The sequence below is a fragment of the Maylandia zebra genome, linkage group LG14 (genome assembly GCF_041146795.1).
Source record: "Maylandia zebra isolate NMK-2024a linkage group LG14, Mzebra_GT3a, whole genome shotgun sequence".
NCBI classification, from domain to species: Eukaryota; Metazoa; Chordata; class Actinopteri; order Cichliformes; family Cichlidae; genus Maylandia; species Maylandia zebra.
In genome coordinates this window covers 8,586,827-8,612,651 of record NC_135180.1, presented here as the reverse complement: position 1 = coordinate 8,612,651, position 25,825 = coordinate 8,586,827, and the positions used below count along the sequence as shown (strand labels likewise).

Genomic DNA, 25,825 nt, shown 5'->3' with positions numbered 1-25,825 from the left:
AGCCCCGGCTTGGACAGTCTCGGTCGTTGTGTCCTTGGGCAAGACACTTCACCTACCGCCTACTGGTGTTGGCCAGAAGGGCCGATGGCGCGATATGGCAGCCTCGCTTCTGTCAGTCTGCCCCAGGGCAGCTGTGGCTACAACTGTAGCTTGCCTCCACCAGTGTGTGAATGTGTGTGTGAATGGGTGGATGACTGGGTGTGTAAAGCTATACAAATACAGGCCATTTACCATAGGTAGGGGTCTAAAAAGAAAACGGGATGATATGGATGCTAAGCTAAGCTAAAATATTTGGTTAATCTTTATAAAATACTGATATGTTTGTGCATTCCACCACTACAACACCATATCTATACATGCACACTGTAACAGAACTACAGTTTTTGTGCTCTCCTTGCATCGCCACTTGTGATTGTCGTACCTTTAAGTACTGGATGTCTTTAACTGAAGTGAGCTCAGGTAGTCCAGCAGTCAGCATGAGGGCAAACAGTGTAATGAAGAGGTTGCCATTCTTCCTCAAGATTAGATAGGCCTCCTCACAGTACTGTCGGAAACTACAGGAGCACACAGAGACAAACACACGTTAGTCATTTTGGAACATGGTTTCAATTATTTGCTTTCTAATGAAGTCTATTGTATTTTCTTAAAAACAAACAAATAAAACAAAAACCATAAATCAGTCAGATTTTATCTGCACCAATGTGAAAGCAAAAGCTAAAAGAGAACATGCGAACAGTACCATCCATTGAAACTTTCAATGGAGTTGTTAAGAGAGGTGGAAAAAGGCTTGAGAAAAAGGCTGCTCTGCTGTGGCTCTAAATCGCTCCCTTTTAAAATTGTGAGATGGGGCTTTAGGGGATGATTCACTCGTCAATCAAACCCCATCTTTCTTGAACTTTATTATAAAAAGGTTTTTTTCCACATTCCTAAAACCAATACAATGTTCCAAAATACATTTCAGTTTTCTAACAAAACCTTATGCACAGAATTTCTTAGTGAGCACAGACTGCTGGCCACTGAACCCATTAAAAAAAAAACAAAAAAAAACAAACAAAAAAAAAACAAAAAAAAACTGCTGTGCCCATTTGATTCAAGTTTTGTCTTTTTACAGGAAACTGTAAATACAGACTATAACTGAGCAAAAAAAACCAAAAAGAACAAAAACTCCATTTGTATGCCTGTTTTTTATTGCAGTTCACTTCATAACTGTATTTGAGTTATTTGATGTATAAAACAATGCTAAATGGACTTGTTTTTACACAGAGCTTTTCTACTCGACCTGAGCACTCAAAGTGCTTCACACAACTTGCCTCATTCACACCAGCACTTTTTTCTATGCTTTTTTCAATATAAGAGCTTTCTATCCAACATTCGCATGCATTCATGCTCTACCTCCTGAACTACAACCACCCATGCTAACAAAGTACACATGGTGAAGTCAGTGATTGTGATTCAAGGTTTTTGTTTACACTGTTTGTTGCTAGCAACACAAATGTGTCTGAGCTAAAGGGTGGACCAACACGCTCTTCGTAACGTGCCACACTTCCTTTTCACCATGCAGTAACTCGCTGCACTCATGACTTTGTCTCTGCTTGTAAGAAGCATTTTGAATCCACCTTTTTCCTTGCAGACTTCTGAAGGACACAATCACAGTTGCTCTTCTAGCTTTAATAAAAGCTTGCTGCATAATTTTTTTTAAGCACGCAAAGACCACAAAAAGACACCTCTGATAAATACTTCTTGTGATCCAGAGGGAAATGCCAACTGTCACATTTTGTGCACAATGTGCCAGATATTAAACCACAACTGACGCAGCAATGCGCCGCTACTCCACTTTTCTTTTTACAGTATGCTTTGCTGAGCGATAAAGGTTATTTTCAAGCTCACGTCATGCAGGATGTGCATCTCTGCGCTGCTCTTCACCAGCGCACTGCTGTGCAGATTAGTTGGATAACTTCAAATGTTGCTTCAGCATACTGGGTCTTATGCATGCAGACATGAGGTAATTGTAATTAAACATTTAATGCCTTGGGCTGGTCTTTAAGCTCTTCAGTAGTAATGAAGACATTATTTATATTATTGGTTCATTTATTGCTCAATTATAGTAACTTCAGCTGCAAAAACATTTGATGTTTCACAGGACTTGCTTCTAGGCATCTACCTTCTTGTGAGACAGTTACAAATGCAGATATGCATATAGGCCACAATAACAGATTACTATACCACACGGGTATTTCCACGTCACAAAATGAATCATCTACTTGTTCCACAACAGATCAGAACTTTGTAAACAACAGAGAGCCATTGCTTCGTAATGCCTTTGCACACCACCGCCAACGTGCACCTCATTCTGCAAACACAATACATGCACCATTCCACGTGACTGACATGTCTGAGCTTAGGTATCATTATTGCTGAGCAATAACTTAATGTAGTATCAAACCCATATTTTTCTTGACTTGGCAGCAGCAGCTCTGCACAGGTTTTTCTTTTTTTAAACTTTTTTTTTTCCTTTCCTTTAGCAAAAGAAAAAGAACCAGCAACAACAGTTACCAGAGCAGCTTTTAGATTACTAGAGAACATAATGCCTTACATGGATGTTTTCTATTATATTTGGATTGTCCAAATTTCATATAAAGGAAGAATAAAAGTAGAAAGCTGTATCCTTCACTGAGCACATTTTTGCTCAGTGACACATGCTGTTCACTGAGTCTCTACTGCCAACTGCTGGAGGGAGAAGGTACTGCACTGACACTGCTAAAGCTGTGATGTCATTCCTATGTGGCTGAAACAATTTTTTTTTTTTTTTTTTTTAAAGTTTGCAGATGGAATATCACTTCAGAGTTACTTAGAAATACAAATGGAAATTGAGCATTTTCTGTCATGTAATGTATGTAGCTTTTTCATAGCATGATGAAGTCAGTTGCAATTTTCAGGATGGTAAATCAAGGAAAAAAAAAAAGAAAAAAAAAATCAACCAAGAAACAAAAACTTAACATTTTAGTCTTCTATTAACTTACCAATCATACGCTTGTGAGTTGCTAAAACAATTTACTCAGCTCCATTATAGTAAAGGGATGTTTCTAGGTCTCTCTAAAATGCTGACTCTTGAATCCTCACCAAGAACAGGAAAGCATATCAGATCACTCCGGTTCTCCGATCTTTACACAGACTTCTGTCAAAGAACTGATTTCAAAGCACTGAATAGCTTTGAGAGAAAATGCATTTCTGATCTGCTCGTATGAATAAAGTTTGTGTACGTCCCCAAAGTTAAAACAAAACTGGAGAACCAGTGTTCAGATACATGAAGTGTAATAGCTGAACTCCTGTAGTTCTTTTGAAACTATTATGTTTTATCAAGTATTGAGCTACCTAGTTCCACCCACTAGACGTCAATTTAGGAGGTTTCTGGGTATGAGTGGACACTATGTTTCTGTAGAAAATTCTCGGTAATAGTTGTATTTTGACCAGATTGTGTAGCCAGTCTGCGCCATTTAAATGAATTTAAATGAAATGAAGAATGGCAGCATGCATTTAAGACAGCAAACTCCTTCTGTTGCTGCACCCCCTGTTCTGGCCGCCCCCGATGGTCCACACTATACTGCAACATTTACTCTCTTTAGTTGTAAAGCTTTTTATTTTTGTCTTGTATTAAAATAGTTACATTTTCCTGTATGAGTGATGATGATAATAATAATAATAATAATAATAATAATAATAATACTACATTTCACCATGATGTAGTTTACAAAAGGCACTTCTGGTAGCCATCTTGTTAAAGTGTGCCACACAAACTTAGCATCAGACAGGAAAACCAGAATTAGGGCCTTAAACTGTACTTGGTTTATTATTAGTCCAAACAGAGTAAGCTATCAAATGTAAATGATTATCAAATGAATCTTAATGATACAAAAACTTGACTGAATTGCAATAAATGGTTGAAGTTACAGTTTGAATCACAGTGGTTCGTGTGAACAGAGGTGCTGGGGCTGGAGGTAAACAGCAAAGTGAAACAAACCTGCCAAACTTTTCTGTGTTTCCAGTCTTGCCCTGTTGTATGACGTGGATGAAGTCGTGTGTGAGGATAAATGGTACACGCTCCCTTTTGATGCCAAACTTGGACTTGAAGTTGCCCAGGATGTGACCGAAGTCTATGTGAAAGAGCTAAAAAAGAAAACAAAAAACCCCAAAACACACAAGGCCAATCAGTGAAGCCTGTGGAATCAGGAAAAACCAGGTGGAGAATGGAAAAAGAAAACTCAGATTGTCTAACCTGTCCATTGCTGCGGACCATGATGTTGTCACTGTGGCGATCTCCAATACCCAGGACATAAGTGGCTACACAGTAGCCTGCACATGACAGAGTGAACTCCTCGATGGCCCGGTCAAGAGCATCACTGTAAATGCACAACCACAAACAACACTTAAGATCATTTCTGAGGCTGCAGGCTTTTATCTGATCACTGGGCTCCAGCTTACCCAGAGTTCCTCTCTTTGAGCCAGTTAAGCAAAGCATCCTTGTTGAATGCCGCAGCTGCTGCTACATTGCTGCTGGTCAGCTGGATGTTTGCGATTGTTTCTGCAGATGAGACTACCTCAATCAGCCCGGTGCGGTCGCCTGTTGCCAGGCAACCATATGGTACAATTCTGTATAGACGGAGGAGAGCGTAACAATATCAGAACATTTATTATTATTATTATTTTTGGTTTATACATGGATAGACACTTGAAATATCTGATGTAGTGACTTTTGTCCTTTAACGTACAAATGAAGAAATTCTCAGATCTTGCTCAGTAATACATGTGTGACAGGTTTCTGGGTAAGTAGATAAATGTAACCGTGAGGGTTTTTTTTCCCCCCCAACTGTTTTTGCACTCCCAGTGTGGAACAATACTTTGTTATGCAGTTGGTCATGTTATTGCCAATGTTTTCACTTTAACTTCCTTCAGTTCCACAAGATGGCAGCAGGTCCTTGTTTTGTGACGTGGACCTGCTTACAATGACCTCTTCACTGTTCTATTAAACACAGCGCCCTCCTAGTCTTTTAAACCTAATACTCAGAGTAGGCTTAGGTTAGAGATTGTATTAGCAGTTTGACAGACTTTAATGGAGACCAAATGTCTTAAAAGGCATTTGTTTCTCAGTCTAACTCAAATTAAAAAGCAAAGTAAATTATAATAGAGACAGCTGACAAGGAAGACTGCAAGTGATAAAATATCTCAGTATTTTTATTATATCGTCCCTGTTTTTATTCCCAGTGTCCCACTGCTTTTGAACTGTGAACCTGTGTCCCTGTAATCTGAAACACTGGCCACAGGCTCAACTGTCAAAACACCCCCCTCCACCGCTTAGCTCCAGATGTGTAGGTCTATGTATAGAGAGGGTTTTTGCAAAGTGTGAAGTGTGGATTTGATTAAAAGGTTTTTGACTTTCAGAATTGCACAGAAAATTTCTGGGGTTGATGCAGCTTTTAGAGAGCAACCCTGCGTAACATATGTACACAGCATGTTCAAGTAATTTTAAAGAAAAATGATGGGGTCATTTTTTAAATATTATTATCTATTAGCAATAGAATATATGGGTCAGGGTGTAGTACATGTGTGCCTGTACACAACTCTGTATACATGTTTAGAAAATGAGGCCAGAGGTCTAACTAGCACGGGGAGATTAACTCCCCACAGAGCACAGGAAGAAGAAAAACAATCTTGGCAAAAATCTGTCAGTCTAACACGCACACACACAAAAACTCACCTGAGGTCCAGATTTGCCTCCTTCCAGAGAAGGTCCATTAACCTCAAAATCTGGAGGGTCAACATGTCTTGTCTTAGGTCTAGGAGTAAAAGTCAAGATGAATACTGGGAAAGTGCCTCAGTTTGGAAAAAAAGGCAATATTAAGCTAGAAGGATGACTTTTCTCCTTCCATTCCTTTGCCACTTCCTGCTTCTTTTAATCTCCACCTTTCCAAACCCCCCTCCCCCCTTCTCTGATCCCTACCGTCTCCGTTCTTAAAGATGATTCCCAGGGTGTCTCCACTCAGCAGCTTGTTGTTGTAAACAATCCAGAGGGGCTTCATCTTTGAGTCCATATACCGACACTTCTCCACACTATAGAGAGGAAAAAAAGACCCATCAGCTTCCTGTAAGAGCAAAGGTTGTCACACTCCGGTATAAATACATAAAAACTTGTGTAATCTTACTTGATGTCAGACAGCAGGACACTGGGGTTTAGAGGGGAGTGAAGGTCTGAAAGAGTCTCCGAGTATCCACTCTGTCTTAAACATGTCATCATGGCCTCCTTGGTCAACATTGCTTCCTTGGTTTTACTACGAGTGTTCTTGATGGTCCCTAATTTAATCAGCTCATTGACTGACTTTAGCTTACTCAGGGCTTCCACCTGGCATATCAAGAGAAGAACAATGTAACAGAACCAAACATACAGGTTTGATTTAACCCCATGAACAAAGTTCTCCTGTTACTAAGAACTGATATCATTCTCCTGAAATAGACAATGTCAGCATTGTGTCACCACTGTGTATACGCTACCAAACAGGAAATTTGGCCAGATAAATGATAAGGAAGTCACAGGATGATTTGAGAAGAGACTGTCAAAACCAACAGTGTAGGGGCCAAAGGTCAGCGGGCAGGATGGGTGACAATGCTGGCACCGGAGAGGCTAAAAATACCATAGAGCTACCCCAGCTGAACTTAATAGATCAGCACTAATCTGTCAGGTGTGTGCAGATTTTTCAAAGTAAAATTGCAGTTTCTAGCAATAAAACATTTCAGCATATTTGAGTAACAGAAAAATGTTGATGATTTATTAATTAAATCTTAATAATGACATATGTACATCATGTCCTGACTGCCTGAAATAACAGTTGCAATACATTAAGATTTCTGCCTCCAGCAAGTTTTAAGATTTGCAAATGAAACGTGGGAGTCTAAAACAAAGCAGTCATCACTTTTACTATTTTTTTTTAATAGTGTGAGAGAATAGGTGTGTGTGGGTGCGTTCAGCTTGCCTGTTTCTTTAGAACCTCAATATGAGGGATGTTGCTTCTACAATAGGCTTCTAGGAGTAGCGCAAACTGGACTGAAACAGCTGGCATGTGGATCTCTGACCTGTAGAGGGCAGCACAGAGGAGGAATGGACAAACAAGAAACATCTAGAAATTTCAAACATTCCCTCTCCTTCTCCCTTAATTTGAATATGTAACTGTTCAAAGCCTGCATGTTTATTTCCACAACACTCAATTGCCTCCACACACACGCGCACACACAACCACACCCACCGTAGATGCCAGAAGAGGAAGTGTCCAATCTGGCGGTTTCTTTGAGCACGCTCTAACAGGAAATGAGTGAGGGCGCAGTCATAATAGGGCTCGTAACGCAACACCTGCACCAATTGTAGCAGGTACTGTGACAGTTCCTCATCACTGATGAGGGGAAAGAAGAAACAGGAAGACAGAAACTTAGAAAGACCATTTTTCTAAACAGTAATGTAATCCAGTGTATGATTAACAGCATTTAAAACAGACCAAGTGTGTTTGTGGTCAGTTGATGTATATGGAACAAAGAAAAAAAGCATACTTTATTGGAGCGTATAATAAATGTAATATATGACAGTGAAGTCTACTGCATTTCATAAAAGTGTGCAAGGATTTACCTCATATCCTTTAAACAGCGCACAGCATACTCTCTGACATACTGGTCAGGATAGTTGAAGTCCAGCAGCTCCAGAGCATCTCTAGGACTCAGTTTGGGCCAAATCTGGAGCAGTGCCTGGAGCTGAGAGAGACAAACAACTTTAGAAACAGATATGCTGACATTTAATCAGTTAGATATGATGTGTGACCAAAAAGGACAACAGATCCTAAAGCATCAAAATCATTCTCCTGTTTAGAGCCATCTTCTCATGCACCTTCTCTTATTTTTAGATCACTCCTGTTAAATACACTGTAGAACTTCTGAACTGCAAAACTCGTTATCCATTTCAGGGAAGTTGACTAAGTTCGAGGAAGCCAAATCTGGCAAGTGGCCTAGGTGGTGAGCAAGACTGGCCAAAAAAACTCCCATGTTTCCTTAGCACACACTACAGTTGTGATCATTTCGTCTGAATATTAGAGCCGACAGCCTCACCCCGGAGGACTAATTTACGCTACACATAGCAATAGTACAGAGATAGAGACTGATACATTTTACATCAGGGAATGCTTTTAGTTTTTAAATGGACCTGTGAATCAAATGCCCATGGGGTCACACATAATAAAGATGCTAATAAATTCTATAGCAACAACAGTTAGGACTGTAATTTCTTTCCTGTAAATACGGTTGAGTGTGAGTGACTTTATTATGATGCAGTTAATCATTTCAACAGTGATAATCTTGCCCCCAAGTAGAGACTCTATCACAGGCTTTTTGCTTCATCTGTGCCGTGACCGATGACGCTCTGCTTCTCACAACAGTGCTGGCAGCTGTGGGTTTATTATTAAATTAGATTTTAGTTTTAAGGAGGACAGTTTAAATTCAGTGCAACTTGCCTGCACTCATAGACGTAGATGAAGGTGTGACCAAGTTTCATAGGACCCTCTTAACATTGCACATCATATCCGTGCTGTGCATTTTTGACACCAACCCATAACATTTGTAGAGCTCAGACTACTATACATTAAGAGATACTGTCACACATTTTATGTCAAAAGTAGTAAAAATATGAGACTGACATTTGTGCATAAGCTCAATATATGAAATATGACCTTTTCTGAATTGTATGGGATTGCACTGAATCAAACAGTTTTCTTTTTAAAGAATCAATTTTTTAAAACCTTGAAACAAGTGCTGACTTAATATCATTATATCCTCAGTAACACCCCATAACAATGGATATGCTTCCTAACCTGGGCCATGTCCTCATGTTTGCTCCACTTGACAGAGAGTAGCAGCTTGGGCAGCGACTGGGGGAAAGTCTCACGACAATCTTGTCGTAGTGTCCAGATCAGATCCTTTTCATTTTCACAGAGCTGAGAGACCGGGTCACGCTCCATGATCTCCTTCAGCTCCATGTAGAATTTCTTAACACCACGACCCTGAGAGCAAAACGGTTCAGAAAAGAGAGAAAAGGTCAGCTGGGTTTGGGATTTTGAGATACAAAGGAGCAGAAAGGTGGACGTAAGGAACTCAGAGCGTGTAGATGAGCAACTGCATTTACTGTAAATAACCACATGAGGGCAGGAGAGCATTAAAGTAGTAACATTCTCACCATCTTTGCAATGTGCATGACTGGGCCAAGAACTAGCATTCATTTGTTTGTTAAAAACTTGTAAAGTGTCTGATTCAACAAAGAGGCAGGATTTTAGTAGCTACAAAATGTAACCCAAGTCCTGACATTCACGTTCTTTACAGGTAAATAACAGCTGAGCTGTACAGCGCTCTATACTAATATGTAACATGACACGCTGTAACAATGAAATTACAACTTTTAGTCAGCGATAATCTAGTTTCTCTCACGCACAGACTGCATATTTAAAAAAAGAAAAGGAAAAAAAGAGACCGTGTTCAGGCATGCCCTCTAAGTAACAGCAGATTACGTAACTGGCTGTAACACACCCATGAGTGGGTTTTCAGTTGAGGGGTGGTAAGAGGAAAACGTACATGTAATCTGATTAGCGTGCGTAGTTTTGTACTTTTGAAGAGGATTTGAATATTTTTGCAGCTACACCCTGCCAAAGTAATAACAATGGGTTTCCAAGGAAACTAGCAAACGGGTGCCTGTTGAGGTAATATTTGTACTGTGTGACTCTAAGAGTGTGTGAGGAGAGAGATGGGCATGCTGCATCATTTCTCACATTTCGTGTAAGCCATCATGTAGCAATCACTACTGTGCTTTCAGCTTCGCTGCACTTTTATGTATTCTGAATGAATTCAATCATCTAAACACATTCGCACACAGTCAACTCCTTTTTTGTATATGAACTCACAATGGACACACAGTCAGCGCTGACCATCTCTGCAGCTTTTTCCAGTATCTGCAAAAAATTCAAATGAAAAAAAAAAATGCATGAGTGAACGCACACTGATGCATCAGAGTGCATTAAACAGGCCGAGCACGTCCTGATCCTCTCATGCTAACAGCTACCACTTCATCATAATCACTAGGTACTATTTTGAAGAGCACTAAGCCACTCTGCTGACAATTTCAGCTGAACTCATGCTATCAAAAAAAGCCCATACTCAGTTTTTCATTCGCAGATGAATAGTGTTTATCCATACATCACAAATCTAATCTAATTGGTATGTTTTAAAAGGGCAAATGGGTATCATCTTATTAATTTGACTGAATATGACGATTGACTGCTGTGTGACCTTGTCAAAAGGAGGGAAGACGATGGGGTGTGAAGAGTACTCTGGGAAGTGGATGTGCAGTGCTGTAGCGTTCTCAGTGTATGGGTTGGTCTGAATGGTTCCTATGGGGTTCAGCATCTCTTCAAGTTCATCTGGGCAGGAGAGACACACATGCATAGCTGATATGAATTTGCCCTTTATTAATTATTAAATTATACCGTGACTTTGTGTATGTCTATACCAGGAAATGATGACCAGCAGTGCAGGATGATGTCTCCAGTCTTCAGCTGCCCTTTATAGTCAAACACCATGGTGTTTACCCAAGCTATGGGGTAGTGCTGGATCATACAATTAAATGTTAGTCAATATAAGATAGTTTGGAAAAAAGGCACTTGTCTGATAATGTGCGTCCCACTCACCACTTTCCCCGCCTTGCGGATGGTCTGATACTTGTTGATGTGTGGATTTTTGGTGGACTTTTGCTTCTTAACCTTGTCCATCACGGCATAGATAGCAAAACAAAGGCGGGTCATGCGGGGCAGGTCACAAACGGAGATTTCAAACTCCACTGTGTTGTCTTTCCACGTGTGCTCTGAGCGCCCGCTACTCTCGTTGCTAACTGCCGGCTTGCAGAGAAGCTCTGTACCGTGAAAGAGCCCCGCCCTAACCTGGACCTGTGTACGGCAGGAAGGGTTGAATTTTACAATTACAAGCCAACCTGCCAATGGCCATAGATGCAAACTTAGACAAAATATCTTTGCTAGTTTGTGTGAAACTGGAAAGACAGATGGCACAGGTTTGCAGGGTTTGTGCAGTGACAAACTAATAGGTACACACATGACTTTTTAATAGATGCAAACAAGAAGAGTTTACCTTGGCAGTTTCCTCTGCGTTCACCTTGCTGCCTTTCACAAGAACTATCCTAAAGGGCTTAGGCACGTCCCACACACACGTCTGTACTTGCTGCAGAGGAAGAGTGAGAGGAGGGAAAAAAACCCAAAAAAAACAAAACAAAACTGAGGGACTGGCATAATGTACTGTGAAGATATACACACTCAAATGCTTAAAAACTAAATAAAAAAAACAAAACAAAAACAGCAACAGTTCCAGACACAGGCACAAACAACAGGAAAGGTCAGGCAGGTCAGTCTGATGTCAAGCCAAGTGGATTTGTGAGGGTCAGCAAGTCAGCAGAACAAACAGTCACATGACACCTACAAACTATGAACAACACAGCACACTTCCTGCCCGTCTCTTTGCTCCTGTGTGATTAGACTGATGTAATGTCAACGTGATCCCTTATCAGAAAAGATGGAAGTATGTTTGTTTGATTCTACTGTTGCAGGCAGAAACAGCTCCATGTCAAGTAAAGCATAATCACAAAAAAAACAACAACAACAAAAAAAAAAAAAACCACTCCGTACTTCTGTTTTCTTTTCTAATTATCAGTCAGCTTTCCAACAGCAGAGCATCCAATAACCACTTCCTTGCAAGAAAATAAAATCTCACTTCCTGTCTCAAATAGCCGCAATTCTACAGCAACCTTATTAAAGTCTGCCCAGTGTCCGTTTCTGTCTGCTTCCTCTATTGCACCATTCTTTTCTATGGTACTTTAAAGAACACTGACAAGACCGATATAATAAAGAAAAAGCACAGAAAATATGCAAAAGTCCACAAAACAAAAGAACACTTTAAAATGTAAGCTTTTTTTAGACTAATTAGAACAACAACAAGAGGAAGTGATAGGAGATGTAATCGTCATAGACCATGAACACATTTATTTACACGTGCCATGCACTCAAAATGATTTATATCTTAACTCAGTGGACAAAGAACATATATCTATATCTGTCTGCATTTAATACGGTGGAAAGAGTTACATCCATGAGTTTCCTTTACCTGTGATGAACAGTGTGATTTAGCCACTTATATGACAAAGTTTGGAGATGCGTGGTTGCATCATACACTGTGCTTCAGATCTAGTTTCATACTCTGTGCTCTACTATTAGCCCTTAAACAGAGCAGCATTTAGTGCATTTTTGATGGCAGGTAACCCCCCCCCCCCCCCCCCCACCAAAAACAACAACAACAAAAAAAAAAAAAAAAAAAAAAAAAAACCCTAATCTTCACAATACTGTTAGTACACATTTTCATTGAGAACCACAACAACTACTGAAAAATCATAATGCTTCTTAACTGTAGTTAAAACCCTGCCAGGTAAAAACTGCGCCATCAGTAAATAGAAAACCTTGATTACACTTTCCATATCAGCCCAGGTCCAAGTGACATACATATAATCACAATCAAGGCTTCACAGATAACAAGCAAGGTGTTACAGCTGTTTAGTGAGAGGGTGATAACTGCGGTAGGAATTCTCTTGTGATGTTGAGAGAAAGAAAAAAAAAAAAAAAGCGCTAAGTTTGTTTTGATTAACAGACATTTCCAATGTTGAGCAAGAGGCGTTACAAAAAGGAAAAAAATATACCAACTTTAGAGCTGAGGCAATTAAAACTAATTCAAGTGAAATTAATTACAGGTACAAGATATCACAGGGAATTGTGTTCTTGGAATAAATGTCACTTCATGATAGGACACAAATCATGACACAAAATGATTGTGATAGTTTCAGTGCAGGGAGTGTATGCTACATGCAGTCAAAGTGAGAAATGGAAGGGCAGTGAAATGACTGGCTGTTAGTACTGCAGAGGAACAGAGATCTTAAATCAAGCAGTTGCAAAGTATAAGGAAAGGTTATGAAGCCGTAGCTGTTCAATCCTTTATCAGGTGACTCATGGTTGAAATATTTATCAACTTTTGAAACCACACATCACCGGGGCTTCAACAGTATCAGGCAATTAAAACCCCTAGGAGACTAGCTAATGAAGGCCAATGAAATTCAACCTGACATTTAAAATGTGGATGCACGCATTGAGCTGTGATGTCACTGTGCACCTGCAAGCAGTGCTAAGACGCTGGCAATGATTTCCTGACAGCGTGGCAAATGCTGGTAGTGCAGTACAGGCTGACACACTGCCTCATAAAAGAGACACCTGCCAAAAGTACTTGTTTACTTACTAAACCTCCACACCTGTGCAGGTGAATCAACTAAAGTGTGAAACTTTTCTTATATTGATGCGAGAGCAGCAAATGCTGGTGGATATCAAGTCACTGTAATCTAGTGCACATAAGAACGTTTTCTTACATTTTCAACCCCCTGTTTAGGCCTGATCACGTCAAACAAATCGCCATCAAATCAGATGATGTACAGCTGTTAGCAAAGCACAGTTTCTTCGAAAACAACATCAGCCGATTAGCAGACACACTCATAAAAATTATATTGTTCACAGAGTCATGCATAATATTTGGACTAACCGTGGGAGGCCTTCTCTTGGGAGGTAGCGGTAAAGGTGGGTTGGAGGACTTGCGGCTAACCACAGCGCCAATGGCTGAGATTTCCTTGTCAAACATAGTCTTTACAGTGCTGGTGTGGACCAGGGTGAGGTGGGGAGCCTCCTTGGCCTGCAGGCATGAGCGAATGTACTGCACACAAGACAGGACAGGAGATTTTAGGAGGTTGTAGCCATGTCATGTTAAAGCAGTCTCTGGAGCAGAAAAAGTGCTAAAGTCACTTAAGCTAATGAGCTAGAGACCGAATAAATGAGAAGTGAAATTTAATCTCTGCACAACTTGTCAGCAGACTTCAATGTAACATGGAAGACTGTGCACAAACAATTTCAGGTATTTCATTATTATCTTGATTATATTTTTAATGTTTAAAAAGCACATCATGCAGCCTGCCCACATGGATCCAAACAAGATTCAGATGCATAAAAATGTGACTACATCTTTACACACACACACACACACACACACACACACACACACGCGTTTACACTGCTGGACTAATAAAAACAGACCTAAGAAATCTATAAAACGAAATATTTCATGATTTCTACCTGGCAGTATTTCCCAATGGAATTTCAGACGTAAATTAAAAACATTTAAAAAAAAAAAAAAAAAAAAAAAAAAAAAAAATCACAGACCAAGCAACCACTTCAATATACTTAACAGAAAAACAAGAACTTACGAAGCATAACATGTAGATACACATGTATATATTTTTTCTCAGCTTATAACAGCTACCTGCAAGCTAATACTTTGGCAGTTTTGAGTCATCCATCATACTGCTCAATATCACTTAAACTTTATCATGCTTAGTTTCATATTCAGAATGAACTAACAAGAAAACGTAAGCTTGCAATTGATTACTCTGAAAAATTAATGTGCAAAAAACCCCACAAAACACAACGTATAATTCTTAAGGGGAATAAAGAGTAACTAGCGAGCATATGTTTCAGCAAATAGCTGTAATCGTGCTCCAAATTGTCTCCAAAACAGCTGAAATGAGTTGTACATAAACACACTTTATTTTGATTTTTTTTAAGAAATAGAACCCACAAATAAACCTCTACTGAAAATATTTCTTAGAAACCAATTTGATGCTGATGGTTCGAGTACAACCTCATACTATTTGAACTTGTAAACATCTTTCTTTGCAATCAGAAAACAGGCTTTGGTGTGTTGCTGTCACAGTAATAACACTGCGAGACCCTTTTTGACCTTCAGTTGCGGTGGTCTCCCTATTGGTATTACTATACAGCAGCAACAACATTTTAAGAAGACTGTATCTGCTATATCTGTGCATGAACCTGAAAGTGAGACATGTAAGTTGATGTTGAAGTTCATCAGCCACTCACAGACACTTAAACACAGCTTTGATATGCAGCCACTGACCTTGTATTGAATCAGTGGATGGTCTCCACCAAGGAATTCCAGACATTGGCTGACCCTCAGTATATACTGACCCCTCCATACCGCGTCCTCAGATCCGTGGGTGGTCAGCCACTTTTTCAAAGCCTGCTCCATCAGCTCATTGGGGGTGCAAGACAATGACACCTTCAGACTGGCAGAGTCCTGCAAGAAGGGAAAATAGACAGTCAAGTGTTTATTACTGGTCAAAATGTATTTGGGACCATCTGAGAATAAAATAGCTGTTTGTTTTTTTTAAATCATCGTTTGTGTGTATATTTGGTACCCTCTATGATTTAAATACAAACATTTCACACACACACACACACACACACACACACACACACACACACCTAGAAGCTGCATTTGCTTGTTCATCTTAAACAGGAAGAGCACAGTAAAACAAGTAATGATATAAGATCTATAAGACCATAACAAAAGTCTCTCAATTTTCATGTGTACAAGTAACTGATACACAGAGTGAGTTCATATACATGCAATCACTTGGTACACTGATGGCTGAATTCATTCAGGATTTCCACTGATGTGTGTTCAAATACGTGTTAGCCTCCATCGCCTTATCACAGGGAATCTACCAGGTTTGCTGTGTGACCGTGAGGCTCACTGCGTCATGCCATTTATAGCACAGCACTGACCCGATACCAGAGATGGAATTGCTTTTAATTTCCTGGTGATTTAATAAAAACATCCTTCATTAGTAATTTAAAAAAAAGCGACCTTAGCTGCATTAGTGAGGATCTACACACAGCAGAGATATTAAAAGTTTTTCTAATTACACGCTGGTAACTATAAAAGCCATATTTTAAACGCTAAAATGAGACTTGACGTGAACATGGAGGAGGAAGTCGGTCAATGATTTAGACAGTCCACACCAAACCCTGGTTATTTCTGAACAATAAACGACACCACTGCACTTCCTGTCTATAATGTAGCTTATTGTGTCTGATCTCTTAAAATAAGACTTCCTGCCAATGTTCACCTGAGTGCGGTGGCACAGATGGTCAGTCTTTGTATTATGTGCATGTGTGTGCCTGTGATGTTGATCAAAGCTGATATACAGGAGTCTGGAGGGATGTGACCATCTGTTTTATTATTAAATAATATTATTTCTATTACAGAGGCAAAGAGAAAGGCCGAGACAGATGGAGGGACATAGTCAAGTGAGTTCAGAGAAAAGAAGGGAGCTCATTTTAATCAGCATTTTGGTCCCTTGAGCTGCCATGCTAATGTGTGCGTGCATCTGAGAGAATGGCATAATTTCACTGATGGTTTTGACCCACTTATTGTCGTCACATGTCTTGCTAGTTGGGCTCAATCACGTGACTGTTGTGAAGCTGCCAACTGTGAGAGCAGGGGAGAAAAAAAAAAAAAAAAAAAAAGGCTGAGCTACAGTACATGTGCCTGCGCTGGTGGAGTCACATGGTTACTTTTGCTTCTAAAACAAGGTGGTTTTGTCTTCTGTAGTGGAGCAGTAAGTCACACGGTTATTCTCAATTCATTATGTATACAGAGATGTTGAACAGACAAAACTTTACACGTATATTGTAAAGCTCATTACAAAACAAAGACAGCTTCTTCGTTAGCACTCATGCTATCTCTTTTCAACACCAAAAATATTACTCAAGTGTCTTTTTGTCTACTCTTGCTGATTGCAGTAGAAAAACGATAGAATAGATATAAATTAGCCACAATTCACTGAGGATCCTTCTCAGCATCGTGCAATATAAGCACAAAATGAAGCAACACGAGGATACATTATATGAACTTGTTTTAAAAATAGAAATTAAGAATTAATGTCAGAGCTGTCAAAACCCTCAGGAAAGGTCTAAGATCATCCAAAATAAGTTCTCTTTTTGACTTATTCCTACAACGCTAGTGCAGAGCCTGTTGAGAGGAAGTATAACAGGTTTTATTGATGCTGTAAAAATGATTAAAGCTGATGTTTTGAAAAGAGGACAGCCGTAAGAGGTTCAGCGATTGTGGTAGAAAGACCAGACTGGATGAGGCATTCTAAAGAAAGCTGCAACCTGTGAACTACATGATTGAGTTTTTCATCACAAACCTTGCATTTATGAAATTACAGGACTATAATAAAGAAAACACTTTTTTACAGAATGATTTTGAAGTGAAGGTAAAAACATCTATTATCCTGTTTAGGCCCATTTTGAAACAGAATGGCTATAAAGCTGTGCAGGACTCATTTATTCCAACCCATGTTTATGCATCTGAATGAAATGAAAATGTAGCCTTCTTTGATAATAAAAAAACAAAAAAAAACAAAAAAAAAAAAAAAACACAAAGACTAAACTAGTAAAGACTAGTTTTCTGTTCTACTTTACAGGCATTTTTAAATGCTTTTTATACCCAAATTTTCTATGTAACATTCACACTCCAAAGGACTAACTTGAGGTTCAGTATCTTGCCTAAAGATACTTTGGCATCCATACTGGAGCAGCCAGGGCTCGAACCACCAACCTTCTGATTAGCAGACCTGCTCTACCTCCTGCATCTATAGTTCAGTGTATCCTTTTTATTTATCCTACATAAACTGCCACTGATTAAGCTACGCTGCACTGTTCTGCATTACAGACCCTCACCTGGGACTGGTCAAAGTGGATAATGACTTTCAGGTCCACCGGTGCATCGTTGACTCCGGCTGTGATCGCGGTCACTGCCGCAGGCTCCAGCTGTGGGGAGTAGCAGGCTTGCACCCACTCCGAGAATGCCATCATTTGTATTTGTTGCATCCTCTCTTCACTGATCCGAAACATCTTACTCCGAAAATCCTTCACCTCCTGGTCATTTAAGGCATCAAGTTCATGGAGACCTAGAGAACACGAGTAAAGGACACCGTTACAACATTGCAAAAGAAAGCCGTGCCACCACTTTAAGAAAGAGGGGCACTTGGATATCAGTAATTTGTCTACAAATCTAAATTGATGATTCTTAATGTTACAAGAAATCAGCGTAAAAAAAAACAACAAAAAAAACAAACTGACTTCAACCAATTCATCAACAACTTTGCAGCCCTTCAGTTCATCTACTGAAACAAGCTGTTCCAGCTGTTCCCTATAAGCAAGTTTATTTCTTTCTTCTGACTCACAAACAGAAGGTTTGAACAGCACATTGTGGGGGCCATCTGCTTGAGAGGAACACAGTAAAGATATTCCCTCTCTTTTACATCATACAAAGCATAACAGGTTCAATTTAAAGACTGATAATGGTCAAGTTGAGTTTTTATTAAAAATGGCAATGTGGATTCTTAGTATGGAACAAAATTAATTAGCATTTTTAACTAAAGTCAGTACGAAACTTCTGAAATAAGAGAAACGAGTAGGAAGATGGTGAATATTCCTAAAGTAACACACTTGAACACAGAGGCTTTAAAATTAATAGAAAATGCACAACCACCTGTGGGATGTTCAGTGCCAGACACCAGCAGTAATGAATGTGCATAAAATGATGACTGTCTCCATGTTGGATTACAGTAGAGCCCCTTAATATTCACACACAGAGGTATAAGTTGCTGTTGGGCTGATCACAGTCCACCTTCTGCTTTTATCACTGGATTATTATTATTATTATAATTTTTTTAAAGGGTACTTTTCATTCACTCTTGAGTAATGAAAACATGTTGACATTTAAAGGCATTTCACATTCATATGACCCTCAGCATTCAAGAAGGCTCTGAAGCACATTAGCTGTGTAGACCAAGTTTGTGTGGCTGCATTACTGGAGGGGGAAAACATGGTTGACACGTGTATGTGTGTCTGTGTGTGTGTGTGCCTGTGTGTGTGTGTCTGTGTGTGCGTGTGTGTGTCTGCGTGTGTGTGTCTGCGTGTGTGTGTCTGCGTGTGTGTGTGCGCGCGCGCGTGTGTGTGTGTTGACCTTCTAGACAAGCCTGTGAGGTTCCCTTTGAAACACCGCTTTACTCTTTCAAAAGCCTTTAAGAGATCAGGTCAGACCAAAGTGGAGTCGGGGGGGGGGAGAGAATATCAATATCACCTGAGTCTTGATCAATTACACTCAGAGCCTCTTCTCTTCTTCTTTGAAGAACAAAGGACTTCCAATTCGTAATCTCTTGGTTGGAAGAATGCTGAATGTGTGTCTGTTTAATAATCCAATGGGGCTACACTACTTCCCTTTCATTACTGATTAACCTCTCTGTTATTCTCTTCAGTAGTCACGGCATCGTTTTGCCTTTAAAATCTCTGAAAAGACTTTCCACTATACTTTACCTGCAGCCCGCTGTAATGCGTTTACGCCTGCTTTCAGGAATCACTCCCGAAACTCAACGTTACTGTGCCTTCTTTCATGTATGATAAACAAACTGAGTGTTGATCATGACGCAAGGTTTTCACCTTGCTTCAAGACTTAACACCGCTTTTCCTCCAAATAGTTAATCACCTCAGAGGACTGGGCTGTTATACGGTAGTGACAGAGCCCCTGTGTTCTTTGAAAAGGCCCAATCTTCAGAGAAAATGCAAAGTGACATGTGATGGAAGGCATGTCAGGAACACGTCCAGTCAAACATCACGCTTCTCTATCAGTTAGTGATAGAAGCCATCTGCACAGGAGCCTTGGGTCTGAATGCATGGGAGAGCGTGCTGAGTGGGAGAGCTGCTTAGCATACTGGAGGAGGTGCTAACGGCTTGTTGTGAGGTAGGAAAGATTTACAGTCCCATTTACCAGCTCTTAAGTGCTTTTCTTTATTGGAAATGTCAAACACGGAGAATAAAGGAATCTATCCGGAGCGGAGGAACGCATGTGAGAGATCTTGTGTGATAATGTACTGCTTCAAACCGAGGTAGAGTCTTAAAAGCGATGCTGCATTACCCTTGCCGATGAGCACGCCGATCTTGGAGTCCAACAGGCGCTCTGCTCGACCACAGTTACGCATCACCAGCTTGAGAACGGGCAGGAAGGGGCGAACGTCGCACAACCGACGCGTTTCGTCCTCCAGCTCTTCGTGTACGGCTGCCTGGTTGACACACTCGAACATGTGGCTCTCCATTTCGCCGAGTGCAGGAAACAGTGGGAAGCTCTGAGCCTGCTTCCATAAGAGCTAGAAGGGAGAAGAACAAATATGTTCCACTAAGGTATTTTTGCCCCACACAAAAAAAAAAAAAAAAAAAAAAAAAAAAATCACACGGCGAGTTTTATTGTAGCCATTAGCCCATATTAAATAAATCTTACATAAAATGAGCAACTGTAATAAACATCACATTTTATTTGACAGTTTCATAAAACAAGGCTGAGAGCATTTTCAAGAATGAGAAATGGACGTGACTCATATCTTTACAACACAGTTTCTGGGTGAGGCAATCAGAGTACGACTCCCCTGCCTGCCAGCCCCTGGTGGTATACTTCATGCCCCTTTGCCCCCCACAGCCTGATCACAGGATGGGTGTCAAAGAGCGAGTCTTTTTGTGAGGAAAAAGGGATGCATTCTGGCAAAACAGAACAAGCCTCCTCTCTCCTCTCCACAAACACTCAAAACATTTCCCACAGTTACTTTCTCTGAACTGCTTTTGTGAGCAAGTGATCTCAACATGTGACAAATGGAAAACAAAGAGTTTCAAATGATAACTCATTTCCCAGAATCACTGTAAAACATTTTGGGGAGCTCGGCTGTAGTCTGAAACATGAATGGAGGCTTGTGAATGAAAGAAGCAGTCATTCACAAGCCCACTGCTGGCCATATGATCACTAATAAAGAGTTTTGTACAGACGGTCTGAAAGCCTGCAAAAAGTTAAAGAATATTCTACCCTTTAGCTAAACTAACAGCCTCTGGCCTTTCACAAACACGGCTTCTGTTTTATTCACAGGTTTATGTACTTTTTAAAATGCAAACACGTCCGTGTATGGGTTTATACCAGTGTGCAAGGACGCAGACCTCAGTGGGGAAGAAAAAAAAAAAAAAAAAAATTTATTTCAAAGACCCATGAATTTCAGAGAGAAATCAGGACTTGCGGTCAATGAATAGCAGACACTCTGTACACACAGCAACAACCCACCTCCTCAGGCTTTAAATGGTGCCCTTTTTGGGGAAATAATGACTTTGTGTTTCAGTGCAGCACATGTTTGTTTTACACCAGAATTATAAAAATAAAAATTCTGTGCAATCCAATAAACAGCCCTGTACTGAGAGCAATAAATGCTACCTTTGCAGAAGCTGGTACATCTTAGGACTGAGCATCTGTGTTCTCATACAGTCAGTCATTACAGAAGGAATCTGATTGTGCTGTGAATGAGGGCCACACGCACACAAACACCTACGCTGACAACAAATGCCTCAAAGTTATTTTCTTAGAGTTGTGAACCTCATCACGCCTGTGACTTCTGACCTCCACTCACATACAGTGGGGCAAAAAAGTATTTAGTCAGCCACCGATTGTGCAAGTTCCCCCACTTAAAATGATGACAGAGGTCAGTAATTTGCACCAGAGGTACACTTCAACTGTGAGAGACAGAATGTGAAAAGAAAATCCATGAATTCACATGGTAGGATTTGTAAAGAATTTATTCGTAAATTAGGGTGGAAAATAAGTATTTGGTCACCTCAAACAAGGAAAGTCTCTGGCTCTCACAGACCTGTAACGTCTTCTGTAAGAAGCTTTTCTGTCCCCCACTCGTTACCTGTATGAATGGCACCTGTTTGAACTCATCATCTGTATAAAAGACACCTGTCCACAGCCTCAAACAGTCAGACTCCAAACTCCGCCATGGCCAAGACCAAAGAGCTTTCGAAGGACACCAGGAAAAGTATTGTAGACCTGCACCAGACTGGGAAGAGTGAATCTACAATAGGCAAGCAGCTTGGTGTGAAAAAATCAACTGTGGGAGCAATCATCAGAAAATGGAAGACATACAAGACCACTGATAATCTCCCTCGATCTGGGGCTCCACGCAAGATCTCATCCCGTGGGGTCAAAATGATCATGAGAACGGTGAGCAAAGATCCCAGAACCACACGGGGGGACCTGGTGAATGACCTGCAGAGAGCTGGGACCAAAGTAACAAAGGTCACCATCAGTAACACACTACAACGGCAGGGAATCACATCCCGCAGTGCCAGACGTGTTCCGCTGCTGAAGCCAGTGCATGTCCAGGCCCGTCTGAAGTTTGCCAGAGAGCACATGGATGATACAGCAGAGGATTGGGAGAATGTCATGTGGTCAGATGAAACCAAAGTAGAACTTTTTGTTATAAACCCAACTCATCGTGTTTGGAGGAAGAAGAATACTGAGTTGCATCCCAAGAACACCATACCTACTGTGAAGCATGGGGGTGGAAACATCATGCTATGGGGCTGTTTTTCTGCCAAGGGGACAGGACGACTGATCCGTGTTGAGGACAGAATGAATGGGGCCATGTATCGTGAGATTTTGAGCCAAAACCTCCTTCCATCAGTGAGAACTTTGAAGATGAAACGAGGCTGGGTCTTCCAACATGACAATGATCCAAAACACACCGCCCGGGCAACAAAGGAGTGGCTCCGTAAGAAGCATTTGAAAGTCCTGGAGTGGCCTAGCCAGTCTCCAGACCTCAACCCCATAGAAAATCTGTGGCGGGAGTTGAAAGTCCGTGTTGCTCGGCGACAGCCCCAAAACATCACTGCTCTCGAGAAGATCTGCATGGAGGAATGGGCCAAAATACCAGCTACTGTGTGTGCAAACCTGGTAAAGACCTATAGTAAACGTTTGACCTCTGTTATTGCCAACAAAGGTTATGTTACAAAGTATTGAGTTGTATTTTTGTTATTGACCAAATACTTATTGTCCACCCTGATTTACGAATAAATTCTTTACAAATCCTACCATGAGGATTCATGGATTTTTTTTTCACATTCTGTCTCTCACAGTTGAAGTGTACCTCTGGTGCAAATTACTGACCTCTGTCATCATTTTAGGTGGGGGAACTTGCACAATCGGTGGCTGACTAAATACTTTTTTGCCCCACTGTATGGCCTCATCACCTATAAGCTGACATCACAAGCCATTTGCAAACAGAAAAACACTCTGCCAGCCACAACAATCACCTCTGTCAAAACAGGCATTGGATAATGTCTGACTGACTGACCAGCTGTCTGAATGTTGGGCTGCAGCCTCTGTTTTCCCTTAATGTGACAGCAAGCCTACAGGCATGCAGGAACAACTACACAATAAGCAAAAGAAGTCCTCAAAGTAGGTTCCCAGTTGAATTTTATATGAACTGATTAAGTATTTAGACTAGAATAATCCTTTAATTGTCCCACAAGGGGAAATTTGGTTGTATCCACAGCAAAACAAAAACAAAAACCATATACAAACAGAACAGGACACAGAACAGAAACACTTTTTACATATTTACATCATGGACAATAATTACCAAAGCAGAGTACAGTACAGTTAAAATTAGAGTACAGATAGTGTGCAAACAGAGCAGGATACTGAAAGAGGTTTAAATAGTTGAGGTGTAATATTAACACTGGTCAAAACAAAAACTTTAAATAACCTTGTTGCTTAGGAAACCTGTGCAGTCACCAACCCAGTGACACTCACCAGTTTGATGTGCTGAATTGTAGCCTCGCGTGGAACGTCCATCTGGATATAAATACCAGTGGGAAGCAAAAAGTCCACAGTGATCTGGTCCGGAGCGTGTCCGGCCAGAGGTGAGTGTGCCGCCCATATGTCCAGGAGGTCTGTCATGGCGGGAGGCATGGCAAGAGGAAGTTAACACCACCTCAACCATAAGGACCTGGAGAGACAAACAAATTGTACACTTAAGTTCATTGTTGCTATTCTACTGTAAAAAGCAAACAAAAACAACTAACAGATGCCAAATAATGAGCAATTCCCCACCTAACCCAGAATAAGCTCGACTAACTTAAGAGACAAGCTGACAGCATTTTCAAACTGATGTAAGAGATTTGAATATGGTCAAAAGGAGATGTTTAAAGCTTTTCAAGAATAAAAGATGTACACGCATTAAACTTGTACTGCATTTCAACAACCCAGCAAACAGTTGTCACAAGTTTAAACTTTCATTTGTACAAAAAACCCCAAAACTGCTTCTTAGACTCCAAACACAATCCAGCCTCACCAAACAACAACACCAACTTTTTAAATCAGAGTTCCAGACACAACAACACACACACACACACAGAGTGCCATTTTTATGCTCATACATTCATTAGCGAGAAGTTGACAGGCGCAGATGATTCAGTGTCACTGTGTCCCTGTGACGGAAGCGCTGTGCTGAGTCCAGTGGGAAGCCGCTGCTTTAATTTGGAGGAGGGCCAGAGTGCAGAAGAATGCCCACTAAGCAAACAGAAAAGTTCAGCCTGCCTTCCCCTCATCTGACAATCTGGTGCCTCCGGAACAAACCACACATAAAATGAAAACACTGGCAACGGGGTTCTGCATGCATAGGAATGCACACAAATATGAATCATGTATACAGACATTTACTGAATATGTCGGTAGACTCAGAGGCTGGTGCCAAAGTGAAAGCGAGCATGGTGAGGCTATTTTTGTAACAGTTCATTACTGGCAGATGCAAAAGTCTCCAAGCCATGTAATCGACACATACTATGCATATAGTCAATTCAAAGACAGGCGGACAAACTCATGCACCCACCCAGTTTACCTCGTAAAGTTCCATACAGATGGCATAAGTGAGTTTCCATCTTCTAGTGTTAAAAAAAAAAAAAAAACAAAACAGAAAAAAAAAAAAAATCCACAATCTGGTTTCCATTTGGGCCTTTGCCTCAACCACAGCTGCACATCGCACCACTTCCACCTGCATTCTCATTACGTTGTCCTCGAGTGGCCCGGGACATTAACTCTTCCTCCAGGCCACAGGGCCATCTCCATTCCAGCTCGATCAGCCCATTAAAAACAACAGCTCTGATTGCCTCTAATGGCCTTTCTCCTCTATGTTAAGTGCTCATGCAAGCCATATATGAGCAACCATTTCAGCACGTGTCTGAGTGTGGTGCAATATCTGCGGTGCATTTGGAGCCACGATCCCAGCCATTTAACATGATCAACCATGCAAATGGAATCAGCCTCGTGCGTGTTTCTGTATGCTCTGGAACTATAGACTATTGCCTTGACCAAGAAAACAAAACAAAACACCCAGATACTGCAGACAGTGTGTGCTCGTGTTGCTCTGTGTTCTCACACGACAAACAGAAAACCACAAGTAGCCACTGAGACTAACAGTCACAGGTCAGACAATGGCAAACTTGTTATGCCACAAAGGTGCGCAGTTACAAACACGAGTAACTTGACACCATGTCTGTCTGAAACACTGACAGCACAGCACCATGTTATCAGGGATGGATGAACGAGTGCATGTGCAAGCTCATCTACGCATGTAACATCCCTCTCTCTAATTATATGCTTCAAAAATGACACTTTCACAGCAGACAGCTTGAATACAGTCTCATCCTGCTGTGATGCAGACACACTCAGCCGCTTTCGCTCTCACATACCACACACACAGGTGAGCAGGGTTATTGAGGATGTGGTGGCAGTCAGCCAGAGGTCTGCTGCTAGGTCAGGTTTCAGCGGGAGGATCAGAGAAGAACAAGCGGCTTTGCAAGCTCAGTTAAAGAAAGAGCGTTTCATGTGGCAACAAACAGAGAAGCCTGAAGGGGCACATCCA

At 40.8% G+C, this 25,825-nt stretch overlaps 1 protein-coding gene across 2 annotated transcripts in view; it reads right to left on the bottom strand.

The window, feature by feature from the left end:
• The window catches only part of pik3cb (phosphatidylinositol-4,5-bisphosphate 3-kinase, catalytic subunit beta), a 49,589-nt gene that overhangs the window by 2,601 nt on the left and 21,163 nt on the right, over positions 1–25,825 (bottom strand). For both annotated transcript variants that reach the window (XM_004562799.6, XM_004562800.6), the window contains 21 exons: positions 23,716–23,911; positions 20,008–20,236; positions 17,769–17,998; positions 15,136–15,315; positions 13,714–13,881; positions 11,215–11,304; positions 10,761–11,015; positions 10,583–10,679; positions 10,363–10,493; positions 9,978–10,025; positions 8,898–9,086; positions 7,667–7,788; positions 7,293–7,436; positions 7,023–7,122; positions 6,198–6,394; positions 5,996–6,105; positions 5,753–5,831; positions 4,480–4,647; positions 4,274–4,397; positions 4,019–4,164; positions 422–554 (listed from right to left, as the gene is read on the bottom strand). In XM_004562799.6, the coding sequence (XP_004562856.2) occupies positions 422–554; positions 4,019–4,164; positions 4,274–4,397; positions 4,480–4,647; positions 5,753–5,831; positions 5,996–6,105; positions 6,198–6,394; positions 7,023–7,122; positions 7,293–7,436; positions 7,667–7,788; positions 8,898–9,086; positions 9,978–10,025; positions 10,363–10,493; positions 10,583–10,679; positions 10,761–11,015; positions 11,215–11,304; positions 13,714–13,881; positions 15,136–15,315; positions 17,769–17,998; positions 20,008–20,236; positions 23,716–23,874 (3,099 nt within the window). In that variant the 5' untranslated portion in view covers positions 23,875–23,911. The remainder of the gene's footprint in view (positions 1–421; positions 555–4,018; positions 4,165–4,273; positions 4,398–4,479; positions 4,648–5,752; positions 5,832–5,995; positions 6,106–6,197; positions 6,395–7,022; positions 7,123–7,292; positions 7,437–7,666; positions 7,789–8,897; positions 9,087–9,977; positions 10,026–10,362; positions 10,494–10,582; positions 10,680–10,760; positions 11,016–11,214; positions 11,305–13,713; positions 13,882–15,135; positions 15,316–17,768; positions 17,999–20,007; positions 20,237–23,715; positions 23,912–25,825) is intronic.